The sequence below is a fragment of the Glycine soja genome, chromosome 6, assembly GCF_004193775.1.
Source record: "Glycine soja cultivar W05 chromosome 6, ASM419377v2, whole genome shotgun sequence".
NCBI classification, from domain to species: domain Eukaryota; kingdom Viridiplantae; phylum Streptophyta; class Magnoliopsida; order Fabales; family Fabaceae; genus Glycine; species Glycine soja.
In genome coordinates, this window is record NC_041007.1 from 12655873 (window position 1) to 12680690 (window position 24818).

Below are 24818 nucleotides of genomic sequence, written 5' to 3' on the forward strand. Positions count from 1 at the left end.
GGCACAAAAACTTGGCCCTGCTGTATTTACATTATGAATTGAGAATTCCTACTGCTATTGAATTCAGCGGAGGGGGGGTATTTGGCTTGAATTCAAATTGCAGTTACGTTTTGGGATCATGAAGGCTCTAGCATACCATCACGTGTTTACGCTATGAATAAAGTGTTCATACTGCAGTTCCATTGAGGGTGCGTACCATCTTAATTTTACATTATGAATAAAGAAAATTTCAATTTAGAGCCATGGAGTCGTTGAACGAAAAATTCATCTAGAAATAAGGCTCAAATACACCATCCTGAATTTACACTGCAAATAAAGAATTCATATTGCAGTTCTATTTTGGGGGTATACCATCCCAATTTTACATTACCAAGACAAATTCATTGAGCATGCCATTCAGTTTTTTCATCCAATCCAATAGGCAAGAACAGAAATTCCAAAATCGCTGTCTAAAGTAATGCCATTACTGTAGCAAACGAAGACATTGTCTCAAAACATTAAACAGAGGGTTTTAGTGTTTGCTGAAGAGAGACATCAGTTACGTCAAATGAATAATACAGAAATTTTCAAAAAAAAAATAAAAAAATCAAGAGGAAGAGGAAAAGATATAAATGTGGCCTGAAGATCACGAAAAATCAAATTCAAACAAGTAACAATACTAAATTTAATATCAAGATTATTGACTGGACTCTACTTTCATCGAGGTCCAATCAAGATTCAAGAAGCAGTTGATCTTGCTTTTGAATCTCCGAAGATTCAATATCACAGAATAGCTGAAGATACCGAAAAGCGAAAAGCGAAAAGCGCGAGATGCAAAGTGGCGCGAACAGAGAAGCGGAAATAATATTGAATTGCGATTCTGCCACTTGATTGGAGCCAAGTGGAGAGCTCCGATGAAGAAGGCAAACCCAGAAGTTCGTCAATTCAGATGTGTCAGGTAATTATTTTTTTAGACTACATTTTTATAAGGCTAGATGTGATCATGGATCCAAGTTGTCGGAATAAAGTGTTAATGATGGGTCAAAAAATCCAAATTAATAAATATTCTCTCTCTCCCATAATGAAGAAGAAAACAGATATATATATATATATATATATTATTTATTATACATTGAATCTAAATAGGCATGCCAATCTCTTTCAGATCATCATCCAACGACAGATAAACTTCGTCTAGCCACGAAAGCTCTGATCCACTGCCATCATCATCATCATCCCTATAGCAGTCTACACTTTGTTGAGACCTGATCTTCTCATAGACTCTGCACAAAACGCACTTGCTCCAACTTTGATCCTGTTAGGGACAAAATTTAATTAAATAGAATACACTCATCAATATTCTCTGCCAACCATATATAATTAACTGGCTTTACAAATTAATTAAATAAAGTCACTTACATGTTTTCTTCTTCTCCTAACACTTCGATATGAGGCAGTGTCAAACTCAGAGGAACATATATGATATTCTTGCATTACCCAACTGGTTTCAGTGCCCTGTGGAGCTTCACCAATGTGGAATACCAAGTACTTCTTCATTCCCACTTCCTTATCAAAGGTTGACAATATAGGTTTCGTGACACCTGTGTCCTTCCAATACCCATTTTCAGTGGTTCTGTTTTCATTCACTTTGGTAAAGAAATAGTACTGATTTCCACTTAACAACGCCTTACCTGTAAATATTACACATATATCCACACATTCTATATAGTAAGTTTAATGATTAAGCATTAATCATGTAAAATAATTTTATATTATCAATTAATTATAATTTAGTTTGATATATTATTAAAACAATCATTATAAAAAATAATTAATTTATCATAAACGATAATTTATAATTAAATAAAATATAAAATTATTTTATGTTGTTGGATCTACTCTCTCTTGTATAGTTATGTCACTAAATAAACATATAACATATGATCAATGTATAATTTAAAAATAAAAAAAAAGAACAGTAATTACAATAATTGAGTGAGGACACTTAATTAATTAATTTATTAAGAATACCATTTAGTTCCCAAGGATCATCAAGCTGAGACGGATCGAGATCGGGAATGATGTTGGGATGATAAGGAATAAGAGAAGCCTTACAATAAAGAAAGTGAACAACAAGTTCTTCATCAGTTGGAGAGAACAAAAACCCAGGAGGAAGGTTGATGCTTTCATCTTCCATCTTCTATATGTTGTTGAATTATTTAGTGGAATTTGGCACTACAATTTAGTTATAATTTGTCACTATATATAATAGAAAGAAAGAGAGGTCTAGAGAGAGGGATTTTGGTGGATTGATTATTATTAAAAAAAGGAGTGAGTTTCTGTAAGAAAGGCGGCGGTACGTGTAATACCATCATAAGAAAGTAGGACCAATTGATGGAAAAAGCCGGCCAAGGAAGCTAACAAAATAAGCTAGCCACAATATTGATAATTTAAGTTAACATTAAATTATTATATTACCCCATATAGTTAGTTATATAACTAGGAAGGATAAGGATTAAGGCACCTGATGAGACCCACCTTTATGTGCATGGTTCATTAAATTTTTTCACGTTTATTTAATTATCGGTTCTTTTCTCTTAACCTTACTGGCATAATCCATGACAATGATGACACTATAGGGTTTCCCACCATTTAATTATTGCAGTTGCATGCAGATTCACACAAGGTATATGCCGATAAGATGTGATATTTCGCCCCAACATCACATAAGGAATTTTGTTCATCTTATTAATTAGAGTTTTTTTTTTTATGAGTAATGTCATTCTTGCTTTTTATTTAATTTACAGCATTAATATTTTAAACTCATTTTTTTATATCATTGTACTACATTTTTTTATTATATGTTTTTTAACTCTCTCCATATTATAAAAGTGTTACGTAAAAGATAAGAGTGCGATTTGATTACTCAAATTATATTATTATATCTGAAGAGACAGACATAAAAAGTGTTCCCTAATTTCTCTCTGTATAATTTTATAGTTTGAAAAACTAAGAATGAGGGGGGTCTGAGTAATTAATACTAAAACATTCCAATATTTGTACTTATATGGATCAAACAGCAATTTTAAGTTCAGTTAAAAACTAAATCTTTAAAGAAAATAACCAATAATTTATATGAATCTTTTATCCATCATATATAAAATCTCTTAAAGTAATTAATTTCTTCCAATTGGTTCGCATATTTCTCTTTTCATAGAAATAAAACTAAAACTTATAACAGTCTTCCTCATAATCAATTTTCTGTCATTTTCTCTTTAATCAATATCTATTCGTATAAACCTAAATTCAATTGTCATCTTACATAAAAAAAACTGCCATCTGTAAGAAAAACCCACGTAGAAAAGTAATCATAGAAAGATATCTTTGTCAGTGACATCTGTCTCGGATCTGGTCCAAATAATTTTACAAGTGTGTGGATGTGGAGACAACGAGCCACTTTGACATGCAAGAGAAAAAAAAGGCTCTCTTGAGTAACACGCGTCAAAATGAAAGCGTTAATTGCTCATCGTTGCGCCATATGTTCACATGTACCTTTCATTATAGTTAGCCTCACATGAAAGTTAAAACTATAAGGCTGCTGCTGATAGCTGACGTACAACTTGACACTCTAAAAATCATCAATTCCATAGGCATGCAAATAATCCATTTGTCATATTAATCATTTGCAGCGTTAGATCGAGTTGGACGATAAACATAATTGAGGTTCTATAAATGTCATTATTCGAGGATATCAATGTGCTCATGTGCACCCAAAGAGAATTAGAAGAAGTTACATAGTTTTCGACCACCTTATGTTATACTAGTTTCCATCCATTCTCATAAAAAAAGTTTAATAACACTTAATTATAGATTATTTAGTGACCCATTGAGATCAAGTAATTATTTCTTGAATTCGTGACGTACTTAGTTCATCTTCAAATTAATAGGTCAAGAAAGTTAATTAAGACAATTAATGGAACATTTTTTTAGTCAGAAACCATGTGTCATGTGTGTGCTCTACGCCAATGCTATGGGTTCAATCAATACAACGTTTATAATTACATGTCAATTTTTCTTGTTTTCTTATACTTAATTATGACTAGAAAGAAGCATTTCATGGTTTTGCGCTAAACGAGTGTTGTACTCAAGGGTCCAAGTCTTCGAGACTTCGACCTACTTCATATCTCAAGGGTCTTAATAGCCATATAATAAAGTTATTCTAGTACTCAATCAGACAAATATTAAAAAAGACAAAACAATTAACCAGCGTTAGTGGGAATTTGGTTGTATTTACGTAAACAACAAACTAATAATAGTAGACAATTAACTTGGTGGCTTAGTATCATAGCCATCATTAACGCTATAGCTTCACAATAAAGTTAAAGTCTATGTGCTCCCCTCGTCGATCTTGAAGTGGTTGGCATGTCACTTTTAGCCGGCACTAAGTTTGATCCAAAGACAATTGTTTTACTGTGTGTGCCTATAGCTTTTTATTATATCATTGCGGCATTGGCACTTAACCTTATCCCCATCTCCATGGCCCTTCAAACCATGCATGGACAGGAATTAAAAACCATAGAAAGTGGAGAAGAATATTAGTGGAGTTTTGTTTGATTGTGTAAAAGAACCTTTCTACGTGGGGGCAAAAACACGTCTACAGTAACTTCTACAGTTATACCACTGTGTCGGCTTTAATTTTGTCATGCTAGATAATATATATATACGTGTTTTTTCTTTCACGCAAGACACATTTATTTATTTAGGCCCCTTTGGTTGTGAATTTGCAGTTTTCGATTTTAAAATATAATTTCAAAACTGAAACGTGTTAAGCTAAAATGGCTGAGTTGATTTTTTTTTTCTTTCGAAAACAAATTTTAATTTATTTCAAAAACAATAAAAATAGGTTTGTGAGTTTTAGTTGTGGTTTATCGTAACTTCCACTTCTCGCTCAACTGTTATCTCCCTCACTTTGTTGTTCGTCTCTCATCCGTCACGGAGACCGGCAACACCACCACCGAATTTGCTTCCGCCACCTCCCCAATCCTTAGCCTCACCACCGGAACACATGCAGCACCCCCTGCATCCACCGTATCCCCCTCTTTCACCATTCCACAATCCTTTATCCTCGCGCCGGCTAGGAAAATCCTTCACTGAAGGTGCGAGCTCCTGTGGAGCCTTCCCGTCACAGCGATTCTCGACGAGGAAGTGCGCAGTGGTCATGCGCTGCGAGGCACTAAGGAGGCGAATCTCTTAGAGGAGCTTGGGCCAGGTTAAGGTCAGCCTTGGAGTGGACGAGGGAGTCGCTGACCTGCGCGCCGACGATGAGGCGATTCTGATCAATGCTGGAGATGTCGGTGGTTTCTTCGATTGTCGAAGGGGAGAAGCCTTCACGGATTAGGGAACTGCTTAAGGACGCGTACTCGTACCAAAGGTCGAGGCGGTTGGCAAGGATGTTGATTCGGCCTGTGAAGAATAACAAACTCAATAGGCAACGTAAATAAATTTTCCAAACTTGCAAGATGTGAGGAATACCGATAAAATATAAAGTGCAAAATAGAAATTAAGAAAAACTACACACAAGAGACACAATTTGTTTAACATGGAAAATCCCTTAATGCAAAGAAATAAATATACTATAATCAATAAAAATACAAGAAAGTCTCCAACAAGTATACTAAAACGTGGTACAAATAGTCAAATCAAGACAGAGACACAAACAAGAAGATGAAACCCCAAAATATAGAACAGAGAATGCGAAACACTTATTTCTATTTCCAGATATTTATTTAATGATCCAACGGGAAAAATTGATGTATCAGATGTGTAGAACCTGCTTTCCAAAAATCAGTTTGATCCAACGGTCAACAAATCCGCAATTGCAACCTGAAAAATACTCTCTAGTGAGTGTGTGAAAATCACAATGATTTTCCCTCTTCTTCACTCTCAATGTTTTGTAACTGTTTTTTCCTTAACAAATGAGTCTCTCTCTTTGTCTCCCTAATCTGACCCTCTCCACTTAAATAAGTGAAACAAAATGAGTCTTCTTATTTGGATCTTTACTCCACATAGAAAGAGAGCCAAAAAAACCCAACACTTATTATGAGGAAGGGTGTTGGGGGAAGGCAGAAGGGTTAGTAGACTTGATGCTACGGCAATGGAGGCTGTTGGGGCTTCTTGAAGGAAGATAAATTGAGGACGATGGAGATGAATTTCACAAAGTAATGAGAGTAAGGAACTTACAACAACTTCTAAAATTTTAAAACTGAAACTGAATTTATTTTTAAATAATTTTAAAATTGAAAACAGAAAACCACCCTGGACCTTAAGTACCAACATGAATAACCCAGCAATCAAGTAGTCTCTTTATATAACCCTTCCCCTGTCGAGGCTAGGCAACATTTTACTGTGGATGATGTTCCTCATTCATTTACTTTTGTGCGACAAAAATTACAATTTAAGGAAAAGATTAAAGAAAGGAGGGGAATATTAGATATTTAAAAATAATAATGTGAAAAAAATAAGTTATAAAAAATGTTGTTAAAATCTATATTTTTATCCTTTACCATAGTTGTCAAAATCCAACAAATCTGATGGTGGAGCTAACACTATACCATTTCATTAAACTTAAAATCTATATTTTTATGCTTTACTATAGTTTTTTTTTAATTTTCAAAACAATCAAAATAAAATAATGTAATAGTTAGAGTAAATAGTATAATAATAAAAGAGGAATAAATGAGAAATTTTATTATATAGTGTTGAGTGTAACAAATAGTTATGTATAAATGCAAACAATACTTTAATAATCTATTCTATCTTTTCCTATATAAATTTGAGTGCTCAATTTGAAGAATAAGCTTTTGGGTTCCGGGTTCTCTTCACTCTCTTATATATGTACATATATCACCTCTTTCCTTTTTACATAGTTATCTATACACATCTTATGTATCGAGGATTGGTTTTTTTTAAGATTTTATAAAAAAAATTATTGTTATAGGAGCCCAGACGCATGATCCTTCGCAGTCGGGCTTCCCAACAAACAGGTTATTTATAACTTAACTAATATTTAAATGTGTTTGAATATTTTATCTATTGACAGATATTAAATTATCTATAACGCTACATTGTCTATATGATTATCTTCGACCTTTATTTATAATTCAAATATTTATCTCTAACATTATTTCTAAGCTCTCGGCTATTATCTATAAGTTGAGAATTATGTATAACACTACAACAACCCCTACAAATAAGGACCAACACCGCTCTCTTAGCTACTATAAAGGCAGGTTCCATCGAACTCATTTACATGACTTGCTCACACACTCAGCACACACGACAACAAGCCTATGCTCTCTCTCTTTCGCTCATACGAGCCTTATTAAGCATATACTTGCTTTTCTTTCCTTACATATATTTGTACTTGAGCATTGAAGTTTTTTGTTTTGTAAGTCTCCCCTCCTATCAAAGGTACCTCTCCAAGCCGACGTGTGAAGTTCAGGACCCCACTCAACCACGTCCACCCTGACGTGTCACAGTTCCGAATTTTGGTAAGAACAAATAATAATAATAATACTTACCAAAATTCGGAGTTGGGACACATCCAGGTGAGCATGGCCAATGTGGGATCTTGGATTTCACACGTCGACTTTGAGTGTGGCCTTTGCTAAGAGGACATGAAGGGAGACTTGCAAAACAAAGACTCTGACACTTAAGTAAGTATATGAGTTAGGAGAATAAGAGATGAAGAGAGTGTTTGTGCAGACATGTTTGCTCGTGCCCTGGAACATGGTATTTATAGAAGATGAGTGGAGCTGCGGGTCCTTATTTGTAGGGACTGTTATAGCATTTGCAAATAATTTTCAGATTATGGATAAGAGCCGATAGATAATTTTTTAGATAATACGTAACATAAAGATAAAATCTAATAGATAATTATACCTCATAGACAATGTGTAGCTTGTAGATAATTGAATATATGCCGAGAGATAAGAAAATTCAAATGTATTTAAATAATAAAAGGTTGTTTGTGTTCTTGTTTCAAGACTAACACGGAGGGTTGACACAGGTCCTCAAAGTGCCATGGTGTCACATGTATTTTGTGGAACCTAGATACTACATTATTATTATTATCCTTTCATTCAAATTAAATCATATTAAAATATAAGTTATACCATGTTACATTATTTTTAAAATATTTTTATACTATTATGTTTCAAATTTAATTCAAATAAAATGTTATTTAATATTTTATATTAATTGAATTCAACAAAAAAAATATAACAAAATTATTTTAATTTATATAATTAAATGATTGTATATAAAAAAGCATTCAGCTTGTAAATTTGAATGGATTAAAATGCTATTGTCTAAAAAAATTCATAAATCAATTGATAAGATATAAAAACCAAATTTGTCAAATAAACTCTTGCGTAGATCAGGCAAAATTCAAATGGGTATAAATAATTATAAATTCGTGCATGAATGGACATTTGATTTAGATGGTAAATGTTTGATTCAAATGGGTATATAATAATTATATATTGGATTCAAGTTTTATGTTTGAAAAAAAAATCTGCTAACTAGCTAGTACCACCATATATATGTTTTCAGCTCAAATATTATCATCATCTATTGACAAATTATTATATATAATAAAGTTATTAATTTTTATAATAAATACCTTATGAATCTTGCCAATTATAATTTCTAATTGACATGATAAAAAATCTTGCATTCATGTCATGAAGTCTATATATTAAAGTCTTCAAATTTTTGCAAAACTATTATAGTTTAGTTCATGGTATCATAAACAATGGAAAAATATGTAAAGACTATATACTGATCAAATGATAAAATCAGTTTATATCTGTTTATTGGAGAGAATTTCTGTGAAAACTATATATAGTTTATCGATCGTTTTCAGCGTATCTTCATTCGATTTCAATGTTTATGGCAAAAAGAGGAATGAACTGGGTTTGGATAAAAACTGACAAGAAAAGAAAGTTTTCGAAGGCATACACGGCCATGGCCCTTGTGAAAAGATGACCAAGTGTCACGACCAATTCTATCTATCGTGTGCCCTTTTAAAAAAGCATATATAATTTAATGTCTATTTTGTCCATGTTTATTATTTGATATAAAAGGGGTTGAATTGGCTTAGGGTTAGGTCTCTGGCAATTTCAGGTAGAAAATCAACACTGTAGCAAAAAGAGATCTGTTCTTTCAAGATTGAGATTGACACACTACTTGTAAAAGCGGTTTTTATTTATGTTGTTTTCTCTCCTCACTTCTTTAATGCTTTTAGTTGGAGTTTCTTTAGACTATACCTTTATAAGAGTAGAAATAGAACATATATATGGCCTATTAGGAGCCTATAGTCCAGTGTGGTTGAGTTTCAACTAAAAAATTAGGAAGTTAATTAAAATAAAATTCAATGTATAATTCTATTATGTTATATCATACTATATATCTAAAAGTTAAATTGCAATAAAATACAACGTACGTTGTATTTTATCAACGCGTTGATAAAAAAAAAAATCAACTGCATAAAAAAGAGAAAAATCATCTACATAATTTTCACAAATCAAAATAGATAAAATCTATAATCATCTACTTAATTAGTATGCATGTAAAGTGTCTTAACTCAGGAAAAATTTAGTGCATAAATATATATAATATGATTATAAATATAAATATCGAAATTTTTATTACATATAGTAAATTAGTAAAGCATAAAAAATTTAAGCATTAACGTGGAAAAAAACGCAAGCATATAGGCATGTGACGAACAAGTTGCCGCATACATGTCATGTCTTTCTTCATTTCTAGCCACCAAAACTCCCTTTTCAACTCCTGATGCATCTTTGTTGCGCCCAAATGAATACCAAACTTACTTTTAAGAGCTTCCTTTAAACCCTAATCACTACTACAACTAATTTCCAACTATGATAAATGTGATAATTCACTTCATGATGTCTCAACTGTATGAATGCATAAGCAACTACTCTTTAATTTATCTTGCATCAGAACACATTCTATCCTTTCACATAAGCATCACAGTACACTTCAAACTTTCTTTTAAGATAAAGTAGTATCAAAACTGAAGCAAGGAGATAGATGCGAAAAAAATAGAAATAAAAAAAATATGAAATAAGATGAAGAATTAAATATCTTTTAGGTCATATATATATATATATATATATATATATATATATATATATATATATATATATATATATATAATTTTTATTTTTAGTTCCTAATATTTTTTTTCATTGTTCAGAATCTCAACTATGTATTAAAAGTTTTATTCTGGACCTATATCGTTAGTTAAATAATGATATGATATTATCCTAACGGTCCATATATATTAAAAGAATCATTGAGATGATGTTATGTCATCATTAATTAATTAACGTTAGAGACTCAAAACAAAACTTTTAATATATCAGATATTTATCAAAGAATTTATCAGGGGCTCAAAACAAAAATTAGTATATATCAGGATCTCAAACATATTTAAACCTAAAGCTATGTTTGATAAGATGTTTTAGGTAGTTTTTATTTTTTTTATTAGTTGAAAAACTCATTTGATTGTTCGATAAATAATTTTTTTAATGGCTTTTAGTATTTTTTGAAATGTTATTTGAAGTAATATTTTTTAAAAATTTTAGCTTCTAGTTTTTTATATTTTTTCCTTTTTATTCTTAATATATTTATCATTTTTAAATAAATTATGATTTTATTATTTTTCCATTATTTGACACTTTTCAATTACTTAATAATTAGTTTTATTAAACACTTATAATTTAACAAGTCAACTCGTACTTTTCAGGATAACTTTCTCAACTTCTAACTAATTTTTCAACTAATTTTATTAGCCAAGAGTTATAAAAAAATAATGTGAAAGTGGGGAAAATCTTAAAGGATAATATCATTATTTGACACGTTATATCGTCGTCCTATAGGCATCTCCCACACTATTTTTTTTTTATTATTATGATCGTGTATTGATCAATTTTTCTATAAAAGCATTTATTAAGAGGGGAACAATTAAGAACAAAAATAAATTGAGTTTCTCTTATAACTTAAAATTAACTTATCACTTAAATTTTTGGATATGTTAGATGGGAAGGCTTCTATAAAAACTATAAAAGTTACAGTGCATGAATTAATAAATTTTAACTTAAATGAGAGAAAATAATTTATTTTGTTTTTATTTTATACTTTATAAGGGGAAACTTATTTTAATGTATGGTATTGTATTTCTAAGAATTATATTTTAAAAACATTATATCTAGGAATGATATTCTTACAAACATTTAAAAAACACTTTTGGTTGACTTCAAATGCAAAGTCTTGAAGAAGAAATATTAATTGTTTGGTAACTGATGTTCTTGAAATTTTTTAGGGGGAAATCCAAGTCTAGGAATTGCAAAAAAGCTTTCCTGTGGAAATTGGGATCATGTGAAAGAACAAATATGAAATATCGCACCAGAAATCTCTTTGAAATTTCAACTTAATTTTAAACACAGTCTATATAAAACTTGCAAAGGATTAAAATATAATATAAAAGGTTTTGAAACCTGCAATAACAAGTCATTTTTGTGCTGCACAGCCTACGGGTATACCACATGCCAAGGTGATGTACCCTAGAAGGCAGAAGCCTCATGCCCTTAATGTCCCGATTTATACAACCCGCAACTTAATAAACAAGAGGACTATAAGGAATATAGTATTTTCGTATTTTGATTTGTCTTTTTTACATGCATCATAATCTGAATAAAAACTAAGGTTAACAAACCTGCAAAACTCTAAATCTTTCTGATTTTTATATTATAGCACTCAACAACAACACCACATTGCTATTATATTAAAAATTATAAAGGTTGACTTGGTGATTAAAAAAAAATTAAAATCATAAATTAGAATTCTTTTTTTCCTGATAAAATAATAATAACAATAATATATACATAATAATAATACATTATCCATATCTCATCTCATTTTCTATCACCTTAATAAATGTGAGGGAATATATTTTAGGTGCAAGAAAATGAAGAAACATATATTATTTTTGAAAGAGTTGCCCTAATTTATCGTGTATGTTACTCTATTGCAAATATTAGAGATGACTCAAAGACTTGAGAGACCTAAAGCAAATTTAAGAATGATACTTTTTATTTACTCATAAAATAATTTATTAAAATTATCATTGTTTATTTAAAATTAATTTTTTTGAACTTTTTGTGATACAAAATTATCGATTAAATTGTCGTAATTAATTTCATTTAATATTTTTTTCAATAGACAATAACGTCAATTCGTATAATTACAATTTGATAAAGGAACATGTAAGTATGTAATAATTATCAACAAAAGAATATTTGAGTAAATAAGAGTACAATCAGTTTTATTTTTGACTTTTACCTGATTGACACACTCAAAGGAAAGAAATACCAACTATTCCCTCTATCATTCCTTCAAATAGAGACACATGCATATAAAAGTTGAGAATAAATAAATAGGTATTGAGGAGCTATTGGCTAATGTATCAAAGTAAAATAATAATCAAATAAACTAAAAAAACATATTAGAAGACAGAGATATAACACGGAGAAAAGAAGACAGAATTAAAATTGAATAGGAAGAAAATAAAGATAATAAAAATAAAAGAAAAACTTTTGAATTTCTTTAGCTATTAATTATTAAATCTTTTTTTAAACAAAATTATAATATTAGTGAAGAATTGTTACTCATTAATTATTACGTATTATACCAATAAAAAGATTAACCGTTATTTATAATATTTTAATTAAAATTTATTTTTAAATATAATTTTACAATAATTTTTTTAAGGTATATTAATAATTAAAAAAAATTTGAGACGTTTTTTTAGGGGCCTAAAACCCTTCCTTTAACTGTTTGAATCTTAAGCCGACTATGACAAATATTATGCAAGTCCTCCATCAGTGGCTAATCAAAAGGTAATGCGTAGTGTCACGTCGTGCGATGATGGTAGAAGGAATAACTGTCACGGCTTCTCAATTCTGGCTGTTATACTTTGAATGGTAAAGAGGGAAGAAATAGAGGTGAAGAAATAGGGATTTTACTGATCCTTTCGTTGCTTTTCTTCTTATCACTTTGGAGAAGGATTTCTAGTGTGTGAGGCTTTCCATATTTTTTTAACATTTTTATTTTTAGAGTATCTTTTTTATGGATGTAATTTAAGTAATTTATTTTGAGTTGTTTATTTTATGTTAATTAATTTTTATAATGTCATGTCATAGTTAAATAATTCATATATATATATATATATATATATATATATATATATATATATATATATATATATATATATATATTGTTATAATGATATATAATTTTCAGCCACTCTTAAATTATTTCTCTCCTAAATGATTCTTAAATAACAAAAAAAGTATTTTTTACTCATAAGCATTGGTTGCTTATATAAACAATCAGAGCTTAGTTTCAAGCAATTCAATATGATACGTTCATCATCTCTAATGGTAAAAAAAAAACTTTAAGCAACAATATCTAAAAATAAGCAACTCATTAAGCAACAAGTGTTGAAGATGCTCTTAGGGTGAACTTGGTTTGTGAAAAAATAAGTGAGAAAGAAAGAAAAATTTAAAAAAAAATTGCAGAGTCTTATATGTCCATCACACTATGTTAATTTATTAGGTATTTTTTTATATTTTATTCCATTTCACTCCACTTAAACAACCATTAATCAATTATTTCAAACACATAATTTCTTTTCAAGTAATAATACACAAATACTCATTTATTTTAAACACAATTTATCAACATTTTCTCATTTCCCTCTATATCTTTGTCTTCATATTACATCATAAATCTTATTATATTTTTTTTTCTTTGATCTCTCTCCCTATATGTTTCATAGCATAATAGGTGTCCATGAAACATTTTCCAAATTTCTCGAACCCTGCCTCAAGCTTCCCTTCCCTTCCATTTCTTTCCTCACCATTTAAATTTTCAGTTATATCAAACACACACGTAGATTTTAAGACAAGGAGAATAATTTTTGGACAATCCACTTTGCAAATATCTAATTAAGATATGTTATTTTTCAAAACCTATCACATTAGATTATTTATTATATCTTATATTTTCCCTCTTTTATCCCCTCTCACTATGTATTAAATAGGTTTTTGAGTATCCAAGAATAATTTTTACTAAGACGATTAGAACTCAATTCGTTATTTTTAAAGGAAAAGGAAAGCACAGCTACAAAATAAATTTAGTAAAAAGTTTTCAATTCCAATATTTTAAATTCGTTAGGAATGGATTGGACTTTAAACTTTTTTAGTAATAAACATTTTGGTGGTGAATGATGGTAAGTATAGGATTTCAAAAGATGGTAACAACATGTTCTTTTAATAACTATAGTAAATAAAATTATGTAGGTGTATTATTTAGGGTCCATAAAATACATGTGACACCCTACATGATATTTCGGGACAAATTTCAATCCTTTACGTTAGTCCTGCACAGGAGTATGGACACTCGATTCTTAGCCGTCGGACTCCCTAACCGACAAATTATCTCTAACTTATTAATATTTGAATATCTTTATCTATTGGTAGACAGTTAATTATCTACAAAGTCACACATTATCTATAAGGTGTTATTATCTTCTAGCTTTTATCTATAAGCTACCATTTATCTCTATCTAACATTGTCACTTTGTCTACAAGCTACGGACTATTATTTTTAAGTCAGAAATTATTTGCAAAGGCTATAACAACCTCTACAAATAAGGATCCGCAGCTACGCTTTACTCTTGTAAATATTAGGTTCTATCGAACCCTCAACACATTCCACACACTTCAGCACATCAAGTTTGTGCACGTCTCTCTCCATCGCTCACTTGAGCCTCATTTAAGCATATATTTATTTTATCTCCTAACGCATATACATATTTGAGTATCAAAGTCATTTATTTTTCAAATCCCCTCTCTTGTTCTCTTAAAAAATGTGTATATTCAAACTGACGTGTGAAGTCTGAAAGTCCACCTTGATCACGTCCATCATCCTAACATGTTTTAAATCCAAGTTTTAATAAATACAGTAGGTCTCATTTTTTTATTAATTGACTTCACTTATAATTTTAAGCAATAAAAGAGAGTTTATTAAAAAAGATTATGCTGGCACTTCTCTTTTGATTTTTGAATAATTGAAAGGTGAAAAGGGAGAGGTTCACGGGGATGTCTACGACTCTAAGTGATTTTCTTTTATAAAAGAAAAAAAAAACCATTTTGTGCCTTTTTAATCAGCATAAGTATTTAGAGTGTGTTTAGATACACCTTGTACGATAAACAAAAAAATCATATTTTTAAAGCAAAATATTAAAGTAATATGTTGTAACTTAGGCTTAAACATTCTTTGTGTTAGATTCATATGTTTTTCAAACACACACTTAAGTCCTATAGTTATAGGTGTAAGTAGTAGTGATCGAGAGAAGCTCACAATGGACCACAATTGGCCACTACAAAGGGGTTCACGGCTTTTTTGGATTGATCTGGGACTAAGATTTTCTATATGTCAAAATTAATTGCAGTTGATGCAACAAGATCAAACTATTTAGTTTTTAAAATTACATTTTTATTATTATTTATGATATAACGATTATTTTTATAGTTAGAATATTCACAAAAGCGGCTACATAGAATCCACGCACCTATTTTAAATTTTTAATGAACATCATTTTCTGATGAAGTCCTTTTTCTTCCAACAAAATTCATTGGCAAAGCTTCACAGTATTTTGTCTAGAATCATTCTGGATTCTTTTTTTCAGCTAATCTAGCTGATAATGCAGCACCAAATTCTCCACTGATTATGATATTTTCATGAGAGACTTTCATTGGATTCCTGAATGATAATAGAAAGATTATTTATCTAACGAAGAAAATATCATTATTCTTGAGAAATTACAAGACCTTAAAATTTAATGACTTGGTAAAATAGCAAAGAGATGGAAGTTCCTGTTGGTTTTGAAGCATTTCGAGCTGGAAAAATAATTTTCTAGTTTCAGTAACAAGAGGGACAAGGTAATTAATTTTCCATAATAGTATAATTGTATTCAAATATTCCTTGGACGTTTAAAGAAAGAAAAAAATGATGACTATGGGGGAAAACTACTTAAATTATGATAACCTCTAAATAGGAGAAGTGTGTTGAAAGTTCATAGCGGAGGGGGTGTGAATTTTTATACTTTCTTATTTTTACAGAAAATCTCGCATAGAGATTAGTTTCCTGCAGAGTTACTAATTACACATAGATATATCTTAACTTTTATGTAACAAATTAAGCTCATAGCGGTATATGAACACTGATCCAAAACCATTAGCATCCTCCAATTGTTTTTTTGTTAAAGTTGGCCACTGAAGATGGATATATATAATCTAATCAATGTATTGCCGTTTCTCTAAACGACAAGAATCCAAGAATATTCACGTGAACTATATGTTCCATTTTATAATTTTATTCTCCATGCACTAGCCAGAACAAGAGCACGTGAACTATGTATACAAGTTTGAGGATCTCAATGCTTTTGCTGTGAAATCCCTTCGAACCACTCATGGTTTCACAGTCAGTGAGTGGCTGAGGCCAAAACCGTGGATTCAAAAAATAATATGGAAAATATAGAGCAAGACAACCAAAAGGGCTTGTAAATAATTAAGAAGATAGTAGAATGCAAACAGATAGTGAAAGAGAAAAAAAGAAGAGCAAAGAACGTATTCAATGAAGAAACAAGGGTGTGAGGTTGAGGCAATTGGCATCAACTACAAGATCCGTACAAAGACAACAGAGAAACCTTTTAAAATCTTCACCAAACTTCCACAATTGAATAGGGAAGAAGATGTTCATGAAGCAGAAGATGAACAAAGGTCATGCCGTGGAGTGAGGCATGTCCTCAAAGATGTGAATTGCATGGCCAAGCCATGGGAAATTCTGGCAATTGTTGGGCCAAGTGGAGCTGGAAAAACATCCCTTCTTGAGATCCTTGCTGGTAAAGCTAGTCCTCAAAGTGGTTCTATCTTGGTGAATCAAGAACCTGTGGATAAAGCTGAGTTCAAAAAATTTTCAGGGTATGTTACACAAAAGGATACCTTGTTTCCCTTACTTACAGTTGAAGAAACCATTATGTTTAGTGCAAAGTTAAGGCTAAATCTTCCTCGGGAGCAATTATTCTCCAGGGTCAAGTCACTGATTCTAGAGCTTGGTCTTGGCCATGTTGCTAGGACTAGAATTGGAGATGAAAGTGTCCGCGGCATATCCGGTGGTGAGAGGCGCCGTGTTTCCATTGGTGTTGAAGTCATACATGATCCAAAAGTGCTGATCTTGGATGAACCAACTTCAGGGCTTGACAGTAATTCAGCTTTGCAAATAATTGAAATGCTTAAAGTCATGGCTGACTCTAGGGGAAGAACTATAATCCTCAGTATCCACCAACCCAGGTACAGAATAGTGAAGTTGTTCAACTCATTACTGTTATTGGCCAATGGCAATGTGTTGCACCATGGCACTGTGGATTTAATGGGTGTGAATCTAAGACTAATGGGTTTAGAGCTTCCTCTTCATGTTAATGTAGTTGAGTTTGCCATTGATTCTATTGAGACCATTCAGCAACAACAAAAATTTCAGCATGGTGAGAGTAGAAGTGGTAAGTTTACTTTGCAACAGCTCTTTCAACAATCCAAGGTAATTGACATAGAAATCATTAGTTCGGGAATGGATATCACCTGTGGTTTTGCTAATTCTGGATTGAGAGAAACTATGATTCTCACTCATAGGTTCTCCAAAAACATCCTTCGCACAAAGGAACTCTTTGCTTGCAGGACAATTCAAATGCTGGTTTCTGGACTTGTTTTAGGCTCAGTCTTTTGTAATCTCAAGGATGGTCTAGTAGGAGCAGAAGAAAGAGTGGGTCTATTTGCTTTCATATTAACGTTTTTGTTGTCAAGCACCACCGAAGCTCTACCGATTTTTCTGCAAGAAAGGGAGATTCTAATGAAGGAGACCTCTAGTGGAAGCTACAGAGTTTCATCCTATGCTATTGCCAATGGCCTAGTTTACTTGCCATTTCTACTCATACTAGCCATTTTGTTCACAATGCCTTTGTACTGGCTCATTGGTCTCAACAGAAATTTCACAGCATTTTTGTACTTTTTGATGCAAATTTGGCTGATTCTTAACACTGCAAATTCGGTTGTGGTATGTTTCAGTGCACTGGTGCCTAATTTCATTGTTGGAAATTCGATGATCGCTGGTGTCATTGGTTCGTTTCTCTTGTTCTCTGGCTACTTCATATCAAAACATGAAATTCCAAGTTACTGGATTTTCATGCATTACATATCTCCATTTAAGTATCCCTTTGAAGGGTTCCTAATAAATGAGTTCTCCAACTCAAATAAGTGCTTGGAGTACTTGTTTGGGACATGTGTGGTGAGAGGAGCGGATGTACTTAAAGAAGCAAAGCTTGGAGGAGAGACTAGTAGATGGAAGAATGTTGGGGTGATGGTGTGCTTTATCTTGGTTTACAGGTTCATTTCTTATGTAATTCTTAGGTACAGATGTTCGCAAGGAGTTATCCTAAAAGTATGATACTATGATGATTCTCTCTATCTCGAGGGTTCACATGTCTTGGATTTTTCTGCAGATAGCAAACAAAGAAGATATAAAGTTATATCAACAAGCCAAAAATGTGTGTATATATATATATATATATATATATATATATATATATATATATATATATATATATATATATATAAATGATATTATGTTGGATTGTGTTTTCTAGGATTACTTAATTCACACCACTATCTAATTTAGAGCCTGTTTGGATGCAAAGTAGAGAAAGACCCCTAATGGGCAAACTTAACGAATATCCCAGGAATGAGGAATGAAATAGCTTCTGCTATCTACTCACTCTTGCCACTGAGAGCTTTTGAAAGTTTCAAACTCTCAAAAGCACGCACTTATGACTTATATCCAAAATTTCTCTACTGGAAAAAGTTTCTCTCAAAATCGTTTGTAAATATGGCACTTAACCTTCTTAAGCTCATCTCCCTGGCAATCAAAATGAGCATTACAAAAAGACCCTTAATTTGAAGAAGTGGGTCCCATTAACAAGACCTCGTACCCATGTTGTTTTGAGTTTGATTCAGCGACAGAAAGCAACATAATTATGCTCCCAAACGATGTCATTTCCTCCGTTGAAAAATACTCGTTTTTGATTTCAAAGTGCATCACGGCGAGGAGGGTGAAACTCGCAAACGCCGTGCACGGTCACCTTATCAAAACCGCGCTTTTCTTCGACGCTTTCCTCGCGAACGGTCTAATTGACGCGTATTCAAAGTGCGGCTGCGAAGAAAGTGCACACAAGACCTTTGGCGATCTTCCCAACAAGACCACTCGTTCGTGGAACACGCTAATATCATTTTACTCAAAAACGGGCTTTTTCGATGAGGCGCATAACCTGTTCGACAAAATGCCTCAACGGAACGTCGTTAGTTATAACTCGTTAATATCCGGCTTTACGCGCCACGGGCTTCACGAAGATTCGGTTAAGCTCTTTCGGGTGATGCAAAACAGTGGTAAGGGTTTGGTGTTAGACGAGTTCACGCTGGTTAGCGTAGTTGGAAGCTGCGCTTGTTTGGGTAATCTTCAATGGTTGCGTCAGGTTCATGGGGTGGCAGTTATAGTTGGCATGGAGTGGAATGTGATTCTTAACAACGCGTTAATTGACGCTTATGGGAAATGTGGGGAACCCAATTTGTCGTTTTCTGTGTTTTGTTACATGCCAGAGAGAAATGTTGTTTCATGGACATCAATGGTTGTGGCTTACACTAGAGCATGTAGATTGGATGAGGCTTGTAGGGTATTTAAGGACATGCCGGTTAAGAACACGGTTTCTTGGACTGCTTTGTTAACGGGTTTTGTGAGAAACGGGGGTTGTGATGAAGCTTTTGATGTCTTCAAGCAAATGTTGGAAGAGGGTGTAAGGCCTAGTGCTCCAACTTTTGTGAGTGTTATAGATGCCTGTGCACAGGAGGCGCTTATAGGAAGAGGTAAACAGGTGCATGGTCAAATTATTAGAGGTGACAAAAGTGGTAACTTGTTTAATGTGTATGTGTGTAATGCTTTGATTGACATGTATGCTAAGTGTGGAGATATGAAATCAGCTGAAAATTTGTTTGAGATGGCTCCTATGAGGGATGTGGTAACTTGGAACACATTGATTACTGGGTTTGCACAAAATGGCCATGGGGAGGAGTCACTGGCTGTTTTCAGAAGGATGATAGAAGCCAAAGTAGAGCCCAATCATGTGACATTTCTTGGGGTGCTATCTGGTTGTAACCATGCAGGTTTAGATAATGAAGGATTACAATTGGTGGATTTGATGGAAAGGCAATATGGAGTGAAGCCTAAAGCTGAACACTATGCTTTGTTGATTGATTTACTGGGGAGGAGAAACAGACTCATGGAAGCCATGAGTTTGATTGAAAAAGTGCCTGATGGTATTAAGAATCACATTGCAGTGTGGGGGGCAGTGTTGGGGGCTTGTAGGGTTCATGGGAACTTGGACCTCGCTAGAAAGGCTGCAGAGAAACTGTTTGAGTTGGAACCAGAAAATACGGGTAGATATGTTATGCTGGCAAACATCTATGCTGCATCTGGCAAATGGGGTGGTGCCAAAAGAATCAGGAATGTAATGAAGGAGAGGTGTTTGGAGAAAGAACCAGCTTGTAGTCGGATAGAGTTAAGGAATGCGAGACACGAGTTTGTGGCCAAGGACAAGTTCCATCCACAGGTTGAAGAGATATGTGAAGTGAACAGTAAATTAGTTCTTCATTCGAAGGATGCTGGATATCAGCCTTATACTGATTACCCTTTTCTTCCTGATTATGATGATGATTTCTACTTTAGTTAGGTCAGTATACTCGCATTGATGAGACATGGTGATTACCAAGGATACTACTCTTCAATCATACTCCACTCAGTAAGCTTTGTGAGACCATCTAATAAGAGTGTGGTAGTTTCCATGTAGAGAACATTCAAATGTCCCTTCAACTCAATGATACAAGACTCATGTATTGGAGTGAACATGCATTGGAATGTGTATTAACTGCAACACAAACACACACTAATGCGTGTTTGGGAGCCAAATACAATGGATGCAACTGGTATTTTTTCCAATCCAACGAGAGTTACTTCTATGTTTGATTCCTCAGACGCCAAGCGGACGTTTAGAAGCTTTCAAGAATTAATCCAAACATATCCTAAGTAATAACTGAATGTGATTATATTTGGATTGGTTAGTTTAGTGGCCTTCACTGTACTTGGCTACTGCTGTTGCCGTTGTCTCCTCATGTCTTGAGACGCAATACTGGCATTACATTTGTATTGAAATTTCACCCTATGGCTACATCCAAGTACAATCATTTGATTAACTGCAGCTATTGATTTGGATAGATCAGAATTATGAATGATCACTGCAAGCAATTAATGAGCCTATCACAATTTATTGCCGGCTATTGTTGTATGCAAATGTGTCATCAAAATAAAATTATCCTTGTTTTGGTCTTGAGTTGACTCTTGTACAGTTGGACACAGTAGACCCTCCTTTTAATTTTAATTTTTTAAACTGACCATAGTCAAGGTTCTTCGATATGATGACAATTTTATGGTCAGTGGGGACCACGGTACTTTGAAACTCATAGCCAAGTTTGTCCACCTCATCGTTTATTATGCTTTGAGAAAGTGATTTTCTTAGAAACTGACCCCAGTCAAAAACAACTTATTTTCTTAGAAACTTCCTGTGAGAGTGTGATTCTAGAAGCCTGACTCTCCCAAAATTTTGCTTTGATGAACACTCTAACGTCGCTCTATTCACCCCTATTCAGAGCCAGCCTGCGGTTACTAGACCAAAGTTTCCGAGTGTGTATTTCAGTCAGTGTTTGTAAAATTGATTTTTGTTGAAATTGAGTTTGAAGTAAAGTGATTTATGTTTAAAATGTTGAAGTTAGTAGTAAAACTTGCTATAAGTTTAAAAAGAAAAAGTAAAACTTGTTATAATTTTTTTTTATCAAAAACAAGTTTTTTTAAAATTGTTTCAATACATAATATAATTCGGGCACAAAATCAGGGTTATTGTATAATTAGATTTTAGGTGGTACCGTTGAAAAGTATATTTGATAGTAAAATTAATTTAAAGTCATATTTGGTATCCCTTAAAAAAAATTTAGAGTAAAACTGTGTCTTTAAACTTAATTTTGGAAAAGTAAGACTTAAGATATTTTTATAAATTAAATTATAAATTTAAATCCAAACATGCACTGAATTTCTAGATAGAAAATTAAACATGTAAACATTTAAAATAAATCATGTTATCTAAAATTTCATGATTATACAAATTATTCTTAAATTGCCAGCATCTAGCTAACTTATACAACTGCAATCTGTTATTACTTCTCATTTGTTGTGGTTGATAATTGAAAATGTTCAGAACAGAACACTAGAACATGGACTTTAAAACAACGTGAAATATAATTCGACCGAGTTTTTTTTTTTTTTCTGAAAAGAACATTTGAAGAAAGATAGATGTGGAAAATGAGCATTTTGACCATTTACTTTTACTCCCATCGGAGACGGCAACGACTTGTTCCTTACAAATTCAATTGGAAAAAAAGGAACAAGAAAAAGACAACTTCATTCATTCCCCTTCTCTTATATTCAAAATCACGTTCACCTTTCTCCCTTCACTCATCTCACAAACCATGAGCACAATCCACCAAACACACACTCGTCGCGAAGGTGAAGACAAAGAGTTCAGTTTCTGGGGCTCATCAAACATCATACCTTCTGAAAATGATTGTGATCAACCACAAGGTAATGAATCAAGGCTCAAAAAGGAAGCATACTTTGGAGAAACACACCAAAGAAAAAGCCTTAAATATGAGTATTCACGGTTTTGTTCAACAGTTTCAGACCCTTCAAGGAGCAAAGCTATTTCAGAAGGACAAAGGGAGCTTATGGAGATGATGCAAGACATGCCTGAGTCTGGTTATGAACTCTCTTTCCAAGACATGGTGGTTCATGAGAAGCAGGTGCTGGAACCAGAGCAACAACCACACCAAAATGAAACTTCACTCGAGAACACTCTCATGCAAAGTAGTAGTGGCAATAAAGCTCAACTCAAAAGGGTAAGCAAAAAGAAGAAAAACAAAGGCAATAGTAGTAGACCTGGTCAGATATTGCGGGTCGAAAGCATGGACAGTGAAACCTTCCTCCTCAAGTTGTTCTTTCCTATTTCTCTTGATTGGATGAAGAAGGATAGAGCAAAGAATGGCTCCAAGGTTTCTTCAAGATCATCATTGCAGGAATCTATAAAACAAGTGGGAAAAGAATGGAGAATTAAAAAACTTTTCCTTTCAGGAGACAACAGAGAAGATGGCATAGGTCAAAAAAATGGTGGCCGCATCAATAGTGACATAAACAGGTAGATACTGAAATTTTCCTTTTTCTTTTCTTTTGATTTCCCGCGTGCATCTTCCTTCATAAGCAATCCTATTTGAAGTATGGTCAACACTAAAATGAGATTCAAACTTTGATTTGTCACGTTGCGAGGGTAATAGTCTCTTCTGCTAGACTCAACTCGTGTTAATGATTTTTTTCCTTAGTGCATCTGTATTAGATTATGATGATGGTAATGACTATGATGTAATTGAAGTCATCAAATATGACAGAAAATAACATAGTCTAAATGAAACAAATATCATATATTATCCACTAATTCTTTTTTGTTTTATCAGGTATGATCATCACAGCTTGTCCCTCTCGCATGGTTGCTGGCCATTCCTTCCTTATGCAAAAAGCAAAACAAGGAATCTGTGAGGATAACAAACTAATAATATGAATAGTTCTGTTCCTTTGGAAGCTTGAGGTGCCATGGAAATTCACAACAGGAAAAAAAATGTGAAATAGAAGGAGACACCATAGGTTGTTTTTCAATTCCTTGGTTTAGTTAGTACTTAGTAGTAATGGCATTCATTTGCATATTTGATCATCAAAATTTCTCTTCTGGTGTTATGGGAAAGATGTTGGGGAAACGGTCCGGGGCATGTAGTGTAAGCTACAGGAATTAACCTTTGCTTCTTTCACTGTATCAGTTAAATATTTGTTAGTTAAAAAACCATAACCTCGTTATAGTGAGTCAAGGAGGCATAATAGAGTAGCATACAAATATGGACATGTACCTTGTACGCTCATTGTTCTGAAGTCTCATCATAGAGAAACGTAAGATCACAGGACTTACTTTTGGTATGCCACAGCACTTAAAACATGTAGAGTTTTGTAGTCTGTTCGTGGAAACTTCAACTTTATCTGAGTCGGTGTGTTTTGAAACTTTTGCTCTGTTCTCATCATGACCCAAATCCTGTTGGTTATGATTTTAATATTATTTAAAATATTATTTTTCACCTGTCAAGAATATTATGATTTTAATATTCTTGACTTGTAAAAATAATTAAAAATGAAAAAACAAAGTGTTTATTGATAAGCTGGCAATCGTGTGGGGAAAGAACGATTTTCAAATTTGCTAACTTGTCACTAGCAGGCAGCAGCAAATGGATTGAAGTTTAAACATTCATCGTAGTGACAGGTTAGCAAAATTATAGAATTCCTAACAAAATTTGAGTTTGAGGGATCCTAAAGATTTAAATAGAGAAAGTTTGACGTGACTGAGAAAGATGTAAAGCCACAATGATACATACATCTAGTTAAGA

The 24818-nt window shown here is 32.7% G+C and overlaps 4 protein-coding genes across 6 annotated transcripts; 3 read left to right on the top strand and 1 right to left on the bottom strand.

Annotated features, from left to right (window-relative positions):
- Nucleotides 1–993: 993 nt before the first annotated feature.
- Nucleotides 994–2241, bottom strand: LOC114415791 (NAC domain-containing protein 104-like). Of its 2 annotated transcripts, none has more exons than XM_028380641.1 (3): nt 2095–2241; nt 1399–1670; nt 994–1294 (listed from the first exon to the last, which is right to left on the bottom strand). In XM_028380641.1, the coding sequence occupies exons 1-3, from the start codon at nt 2174–2176 to the stop codon at nt 1118–1120; spliced, it is 531 nt and encodes a 176-aa protein (XP_028236442.1). In that variant the 5' UTR covers nt 2177–2241; the 3' UTR covers nt 994–1117. The 2 variants fall into 2 exon arrangements, with proteins under 2 accessions (XP_028236442.1, XP_028236441.1); XM_028380640.1 differs by having other exon boundaries at nt 2011–2240.
- A 14295-nt stretch (nt 2242–16536) lies between these two features.
- On the top strand, nt 16537–18715 carry LOC114415793 (ABC transporter G family member 5-like). Its single transcript, XM_028380642.1, has one exon. It carries the CDS (start codon nt 16771–16773, stop codon nt 18631–18633), a length of 1863 nt encoding a protein of 620 aa, XP_028236443.1. The 5' UTR covers nt 16537–16770; the 3' UTR covers nt 18634–18715.
- Nucleotides 18716–18832: 117 nt separating this feature from the next.
- On the top strand, nt 18833–21994 carry LOC114415794 (pentatricopeptide repeat-containing protein At2g21090-like). The gene has a single exon (XM_028380643.1). The coding sequence runs from the start codon at nt 19220–19222 to the stop codon at nt 20963–20965; it is 1746 nt and encodes a 581-aa protein (XP_028236444.1). The 5' UTR covers nt 18833–19219; the 3' UTR covers nt 20966–21994.
- Nucleotides 21995–22748: 754 nt separating this feature from the next.
- On the top strand, nt 22749–24438 carry LOC114415795. Of its 2 annotated transcripts, XM_028380645.1 has the most exons (3): nt 22749–22923; nt 23017–23533; nt 23847–24438. In XM_028380645.1, exons 1-3 carry the CDS (start codon nt 22812–22814, stop codon nt 23926–23928), a joined length of 711 nt encoding a protein of 236 aa, XP_028236446.1. In that variant the 5' UTR covers nt 22749–22811; the 3' UTR covers nt 23929–24438. The 2 variants fall into 2 exon arrangements, with proteins under 2 accessions (XP_028236446.1, XP_028236445.1); XM_028380644.1 differs by having other exon boundaries at nt 22750–23533.
- Nucleotides 24439–24818: the final 380 nt, after the last annotated feature.